General features: G+C 51.6%; 3 protein-coding genes across 3 annotated transcripts; 1 reads left to right on the plus strand and 2 right to left on the minus strand.

The window, feature by feature from the left end:
- Positions 1–435: 435 nt before the first annotated feature.
- Positions 436–3,960, minus strand: M421DRAFT_424328 (DNA mismatch repair protein MutL). The gene is made up of 2 exons (XM_033593719.1): positions 3,808–3,960; positions 436–3,745 (listed from the first exon to the last, which is right to left on the minus strand). The coding sequence occupies exons 1-2, from the start codon at positions 3,935–3,937 to the stop codon at positions 651–653; spliced, it is 3,225 nt and encodes a 1,074-aa protein (XP_033445162.1). The 5' UTR covers positions 3,938–3,960; the 3' UTR covers positions 436–650.
- Positions 3,961–4,075: 115 nt separating this feature from the next.
- Positions 4,076–5,669, plus strand: M421DRAFT_269021 (uncharacterized protein). Its single transcript, XM_033588769.1, has 2 exons — positions 4,076–5,219; positions 5,278–5,669. The coding sequence occupies exons 1-2, from the start codon at positions 4,344–4,346 to the stop codon at positions 5,548–5,550; spliced, it is 1,149 nt and encodes a 382-aa protein (XP_033445163.1). The 5' UTR covers positions 4,076–4,343; the 3' UTR covers positions 5,551–5,669.
- M421DRAFT_269037 (uncharacterized protein) lies at positions 5,602–6,412 on the minus strand. The gene is made up of 2 exons (XM_033588770.1): positions 5,819–6,412; positions 5,602–5,722 (listed from the first exon to the last, which is right to left on the minus strand). The coding sequence occupies exons 1-2, from the start codon at positions 6,134–6,136 to the stop codon at positions 5,654–5,656; spliced, it is 387 nt and encodes a 128-aa protein (XP_033445164.1). The 5' UTR covers positions 6,137–6,412; the 3' UTR covers positions 5,602–5,653.
- Positions 6,413–7,107: the final 695 nt, after the last annotated feature.

A 7,107-nucleotide genomic window follows, 5' to 3' on the forward strand; every position in this document is an offset into this window, starting at 1 on the left:
CCACAACCTTGAAAAACGCAGAATTAAGTGCACATTGCAATCTACCTTATAGGGCTTGAGCATCGGGTGATTTTCTAATTACTAAGCACATTAATAGGTTGTGGTGGCTAGGTTACTCACCTAAGGCCAATGCAATTGAACACCCATGGCCATGGATTTAGCAGCACGTGACAAAGCAATTCACTCCTTCTTGCACACAGAAAGTGAGTGCGAGAGGTAATAGGTAAAATCCTGGGAGGATATGCCTATAGAGGTTATTAATCGTTGGGTGGACGCAATTCCAGAACAGGTGCGGAAGATTATTCGGGCAGGTGGAGGTAACAACTTTCATGGGTAAAGCGCAGACCTCTCCTGTTACTGCAACGCCACAAAAATCTCGTGATAGGTTAATTATGTGTCTTTCAATAGCCTCACAACGTCAGAATAGTTATAAATGCGTTGCGTTCATTGTTTTGGTGGCGATTACTATGGGCGTTGCGAACGGAAATCATGTTCGTGGACCGTGCGCGTTGCTTGATTCCTCAAAAAAATGAGCTTCTTCGTAAAGCGAGTACGCCTCTTGTATCCCCTCGTACAAGGTTGTGCATGTTTTGGAAATATGAACAGTGAAGGCATCGCTAAGAATGCAGTTTATTAGACCCCGTCAGCCTTCAGCGGACTCTATGCTTCTTCAAAAACCGTGCCCAGTCCGCCTTCTCACCCCGCAGGTCAGCGCCAGCAACGCCGTCCCCCTCGTTCCACCCCTGCCACTTCTCCAGCCCGTACAAGTGCCTCATCGTCGGACGCCCATGAGGACAGCTCCATGGCTTATCCATGCTGCCCATGTGTCTCACAATGTTCTCCATCTGCGCGTTCTGCAGCGTCTTTCCAATCATCACAGAGCTTCTGCATGCGCGACTAGCCAACAGTTTCCTCACCTTACTAGGCCTCGGAATGTACGGCGATGTGGACGTCGACGACGACGGTGGGTTGTCCATGACAAGAGCTAGTAGCTCTTCGAGGTCTGTCGGTGTGAACGTTACTTCCTTCGACATGGGCAAACTTGTGAGTTTAGCGCGACGCTCTTCGTAGGAGGTATCCAACTCGACAACGAAACCATTAGCTGTCAATGAGTGCTCGTTGGCCAGAATTATCTCCTCCTCGACAGCAGTGAGCTCGAGGGGGTGCGGATGCACGAGTCGCTGGGAGACAAGCACGGTAGTAGCGGAGAGGCGCTCGAAGTTGTACTTCTCGTCTGAAGCGTGCTGATCAATGATGAAGAGGTCGGAGGTGGGCGATGTCAAGGTAGGAGGTCGAACAGCGATAATGAAACCGAGATTGAATTGGCCAATGATCTGCATCTCGTTGAAGTCTCTCTTCGTCACGGTGAGACTGAGTCGTTCTTCAGGATCCTCTTTGTTAAACTGCATGCTTGTAGGCAGCATTGCCCCTGCGTCAAACTTCGCATCTGCCTCATCAAGACTAGTCTGGATGTTGTGCAGGTGCCGCGCTATCAATTCAACCTTGGTTTCCACGACGCGGTCCAGATAAATGATGGAGTGTTTGCTGTGGGATACTTTGAAAAGCTTGCTTGCCCGCTTGACGTTGATATCTGTTGGGCGAGCAGCCGCCTCTTCAGCCTCAGCAATGAGACGCGCTATTCTGGCATCTTCGCGAGCCTTCTTCGTTTCTTCGTCGACGTACTCTTTGTCGGAGGCATCCACCTCCTCAGCGTCAGGCATCAGCGAGTCGCGATCAGGCGGGTTTGCGACGGGTTCACGGGGTGGCGGCGCGCTTGAAGATCCCAACAGTTCATCAGCAAGAGGCTCCTCAAATGCCCTCGAGGTTGCCTTAGCGTTTCGAGAAGGTGTGCGATCTGTCGTCGGCATACTGCTGTTTTGTTCGTCATCATCCTCCTCTTCACTGACCTCTGCTTGTGTACCAGGTGCTGCAAATCCCCGAAGGCCTTTCGTAAACAGCGAGATCTTGAGATCTTGGCTGAGGGGCGTCCCGTTTAATGAGGACTTTGGTGTATGGATTCTGGCGCGCTTGGCAGATCTAGACTGACTGCCGATTCCTATAGCGGTCGTTGTTGTGGTGCCTCCAATAGTAATCGTCGCTTGCTGAAGGGGAGTCCGCATAGGGCGCATGCGGTCGAAGGCATTTTGTATGCTATTTTGAGACAATGCCTTATGAGGGGTTTGCTTGATCGCCGAAATGGGTTCCTCGTCGCCATCAGCATCCGCTGAAGTAGGACCTGGGGATCTCGGCGATCGTTGACGCTCGACTTGTCGGGCATGAATGGACGCTATACGAGCATTGAAGTCCTGTACCGCTTTCGAAGGCGGTTCAATATTCATGCGAGATGGCGATGTTGGCTGCTCGGGTTCAAAAAGCGGCGATTGAGATCTGGATTGTGGCACGTTCGTGGCACCATCAGGCTCCTCCATTGCACTTTGCCGCCTAACGCTCGGGTGGAATATGCGCTCCTCGATCACGTTGTTATTTTCCTGAGAGCTGCTCCTCCGAAGTCTGGGTAGCCGTTTAGCCACTCGGTCTTGAGCATCACGCTCCGCGAAACTCTCGATCAGGCTGGCTTTCACAAACCCTGGAAGAGCGTCGCCTGGCGTCTCAGGTATGGGCACGCCAAATCTTTTTCTTGCATCAGATGGAGCTCCAACTGCCCCATCTGCAATGCCACTGTCGTCGCCCGCGATAGATAATGTGCTTCCTCGAGATTGCATCAAAGGTGGCTTAAAAGTGGTCTGCTGCTTGCCAAGAAGCTGCCCTTGTGGAACACTCTGATCATGACCGGCAAAGAGCTCAGCCAAAGATTCCTTGATGCTTTCGAGGAGCACAGTCTGATCGTGCAGCATGATTGTTCGCTTGTCTGGACTAGCATTGACGTCGTAGGCCTCAGTGTCTAGCTGGATATCTGCAAAGATGAAGGGCGACTGCGTTACGTTGTAGGATTTGTAGACTTCATTAAACGCCTTTGCTACCTGGGGCAGGTTGCAAGGCCGCGAGTTGACGAAAAACATCTGCCGGTCTGGGGTCTGTCGTCCCTCGCCAACAACTGGACGTGAGATGTGACCAACGATCCTGACCTTTCGAGAATCTGAGTCATCCTGGGTACTTCGGTTCTTCGCACTTTGTGTAGCGCCTGGCTGATGGGACGGGTTCATCTCAAAGTCGAGATCGAGAGGAATTAAGGCGGCAATTGTCTTAGCTCCATACACGTTCGAGATGTTGCCTCTTGTGCTAGGGTTACCGTTCGTAGCGAAAGCGATTATCTTCTTGCCCTTGGGAATCAGGTTGGTAACGGAGAATTTGACGCCTACACTGATGCACGCATATGCGTTCAATAGCGCCAGCACCTTGTTGTACTCCCTCTTGACGTTCTTCTCTAATTCCTTGCGTCGCACAGGCAGGTTGTAGAAGAGTGTCTCCACCACTACTGTCGTGCCCTGCTTAGCGGCCACCACCGAGGTCCCCTTCAGCTTTCCTGATTGCTCGAAGTCGAGCCTCGTACCTTTCGGCCCATCGCTTGCTCGGGCCGTGACGATGTGGAATTTGGAGAGGGCACATAATGACGACAGGGCCTCACCGCGGAAGCCAAACGTCTTTAGGGAGGAGAGGTCGTCGTAAGTGGACAGCTTGGAAGTGTAGTGCTTGAGCGCGATCGTGTCGTAGTCGGCTGGTGCGATGCCGCCGCCGTTGTCTTGCACTTCGATGGCGTCGAGACCGTTGTTCTTGAAACGGACCTCTGCGTCACAAGTCAGCCATTCTGTCATCCGTCGATTGCAGTGTGACGGCGCAACCGCATACCCACAGAGGTGGCGCCCGCATCGATGCTGTTCTCGACGAGCTCTTTGCAAACAGACTGCAAGTCAACGATGACCTGGCCCGACTGGATCTGGTGGACTGAACGCCCCTCAATGGGCTTGATCGTAGCCATGTCAAACCATGGTGTGTGTCTGCAGAAAGTTACAACGACGTCACACGGGGTTGATCAGGGCGCGACGCGTTGTGACCCGGCCAATCATACACATGCACTAGTTGTGTCTTCCACAATTGGACTGCACCACTTTGCTCCTTCGACGACACTCGAAGATTAGTGTAGGCCTCGAAACTCTCGGTCCGGCTTCAGATACTCCTCCGAATATTTTTTTTTGGCTACCTCAGATCGACTATACCCACATAGCTACACATCCACCACGACTAACATAGTTCCGATGGAAAGATCAGGCGTAGTGGATGCGAGGGCAAAGACCTCACTTCAAATTTTGGAACAGTAATCCCGCTCTATTGCCCTAAGTTGAATACGGACTGATGTTCTGTTTACCAGGATAGATGCGGCAACCATGGTGGCTCAATCCGAGTGTCTCGAATTCAGCCAATTGATGTATGAGAAGCTGCCCAAGGAGCTGCGAGATCTGGTGTACAGCTACATCTGTCTCGAAGATCGACAGATTCCAATCGGACCATACTATCACTTTCGAAAGTATGAGTCGTCTGTAGAGAGGAGAATGGCGTACTCAGACACCCAGTATTGTCCCAGGAGTGGGGACCTCCAGACCGAGCTCGCAGATGGAAAGACGAGGATCGACCACGACATCTACCCGGAAGAGGACCTTATCCTACCAAAATATCACATCTTCAGTTCGAGCTATATGGGCCAAGATGTAGCTCTAGAGATGCTGAAGAAGTACTATCAAAGCAACAGCTTCTCAGTGTGTAGCGTCGAAGGCGGCCTGGATGATCTGTGCACAGCTATCTCGTTCGGTCCCGAGCCTTCAAGGTCTGGCTTTATCCCGCTCGACTATATTCGAGATCTACAGCTGCGGCTGAAATTTGAACACTACACGAAAGGAATCAGCGAGCTTGAGGCATACCAGGGCTTTCAAATTGAGAAGATCGCCAAGAATGAGTCCTTTCTACGAGGTACAGTAGATTCACTCAGGGCGTTTCGGATCAGGATACTAGAGTCTCCGCATGAACTGGACCTCGAGGTTGTCCTCATGACGGATCTTGCCAAGGCTCGAGGTTTTGGAGGCGCGAGGGAACATGCAGAAGCATACCTTACAAATTTCCTACAGTCCATTCGCAACATGGTCTACGAGCTGTTACACGATTGCGAGCATATAACAGTCCGGGTCACACATCAAGACGATGGTCTTATGGCGTTCCCCAAAAACTACACGGGACTATTCAATCTGACAAATGAGCAATGGCAACATGTAAGTGCATCGCACAGATCGTGGATGTGCAATCGCTCTAGGTACTAAAGGTCAGCAGGAGACGTCCAGACAACTTCCAGGTTATGACTGGGCCGGAGACTTTTGGGTCTTCCCTGTCGAGAGGCAAACCCTGCCCGAGTGCGACCAAGCCCGACTTGGAGGGTACTACATTGACTCTCTGAATGAGTTTCTCCGCTCGCGGTGGGGTGTCGACGATATCCTCCACGAAACCGTCAGCGCCAAACCTATTGTCGAGGGCCCATACTGGCCCGTCGGACGTCCGGTCGACCTTTCATTTGCAGAACAGCTGCATGCCAAGCCCACGCGCTGAGTCTTCTGAAACATGAGCAACGAAGCTGGCCTTGAAGCGTCGTTTCTGTGCTAAAATGCCACATCAATAGACACGCAGAATCCCAGGCGGGTCTGGCGACACATCAACGGACGTAAATACCAGATGCGCACAACTCTTGGGCATAAGTTCTAGCCACCCAGAGAATAACAACCTGATAGCTTCAGCTTGAACACAGTCCTTGCAGGTAATTGTCTGTATCGGACTGCACTGATAGATGCTACCAGACCCGCACATACCAAACACTTACCACACCCACTCTAACAGCCGAGGTCACGACGCCCCACCTCACGAAGCCTTTGATTAAAAACCTCCTCGCTAATTCCTCAATCGCCCTCTCATCGTCAATCCTTGGAAACTCCATATCCGGCACTGCCTTCTCTAAAACCCTACATAATGGCTCCCACCCCTCCTTTACATCATAGAAAATCAGCCTATCATCTGGAACGACACACTTCAAATACTCCATATGCCTCACCCAATGCTCCTTGGTCGCTGGTTCGGGTTTCATATACAACACAATCCACTGCTTGCGTAACAGATCGATATAAGCAGGGAAGCGTCGCATACCCGGCAGCCAGAAGAGATGAAGCGTAAGAACCGGAGCGTAGTGGCGTTGGCAACGCTGGCCATACTCCGAGCCCACGCGTCAGGATCGCGCACCGTGCATATCACGATAGCGTTGGGGTATAGCGTGAGTAGCTCTGATACCAGGCCATTACAGGGCGAGCCCGTCACTACTGCGTAGCCGTCGAGGCTGGTTCTAAGCTGGGTATCGATGAATGCTGTGTCGGAGGGTGAGCGGGGAGGCCAGTGAGAGAGGCGGTCTATCCAAGATTTGATGTGTGAAGGTGAACCGACAGTCGCTTGGGTGCCACCATGGTAAATTGGTGCGTCGAGGAGGATATCTACGGCGCCGCTGAAGGAGGCTGTTCCTGTGCGGGGAGTCCTGCGCCGATGACTTGGATTGTGGTGCCAGGTCTTGGTGAAGATGGTTGGGCGCCGCTTATTAAACGAAGTGAGTCAGAATTGAGACTATGTTAGATGGAGGTGTACGACAGATATATACCAGAAGCCGTGCTGACAAGCTAACGTAAGCCGCCACGTAGGACCAGTCTGTATGGAGATGGCGCGTTCTACGGTCCAGCATTGGAGCAGTGTGTCGATGTTCTTTCAAGATATTCGGCAATGTTGGTGTGATGTCTGTAGAGGTCGGTAAATGAACGTTCGTTTTCGTTTTGCGTAACTTGCTGAGCAGCACGGTGCCACCAAAGCAATTAAATTCAGAGTAACATTACTGATTGGAATCCATTCAACGAAGAGTCTCCGCTGGTAGCAGACAAAAGAGGTTAGAAATACTGCTCGACTTAAGCTGGCTGACCTTAATTGAAGCATGTCCGAATCGTCAGAAGTATTGGGCTCTTTTGAAGAACGGTGTGATTCGCATGACAGTACTCAAGCCACCAATGTTGCTAAACAACGGGGAAATTGGAACTGTTCGGCAGCAAAAAAAAAAGCAAGATAGGTAGCGAAGAAGCC

This window comes from Didymella exigua, assembly GCF_010094145.1.
Source record: "Didymella exigua CBS 183.55 unplaced genomic scaffold M421scaffold_34, whole genome shotgun sequence".
In the NCBI taxonomy this organism is placed as follows: Eukaryota; Fungi; Ascomycota; class Dothideomycetes; order Pleosporales; family Didymellaceae; genus Didymella; species Didymella exigua.

Bases quoted from the DNA above. Each gene is read 5' to 3' on its own strand.
- M421DRAFT_269037 (XM_033588770.1), bottom strand. From the start codon at position 6,136: ATGCGACGCTTCCCTGCTTATATCGATCTGTTACGCAAGCAGTGGATT. The intron at 5,723-5,818 runs GTAAGTGTTTGG...TGAAGCTATCAG, and splicing joins CGGCTGTTAGAGTGGGTGTG to GTTGTTATTCTCTGGGTGGC.
- M421DRAFT_424328 (XM_033593719.1), bottom strand. From the start codon at position 3,937: ATGGCTACGATCAAGCCCATTGAGGGGCGTTCAGTCCACCAGATCCAG. The intron at 3,746-3,807 runs GTATGCGGTTGC...CTTGTGACGCAG, and splicing joins TGCGGGCGCCACCTCTGTGG to AGGTCCGTTTCAAGAACAAC.
- M421DRAFT_269021 (XM_033588769.1), top strand. From the start codon at position 4,344: ATGGTGGCTCAATCCGAGTGTCTCGAATTCAGCCAATTGATGTATGAG. The intron at 5,220-5,277 runs GTAAGTGCATCG...AAAGGTCAGCAG, and splicing joins CAAATGAGCAATGGCAACAT to GAGACGTCCAGACAACTTCC.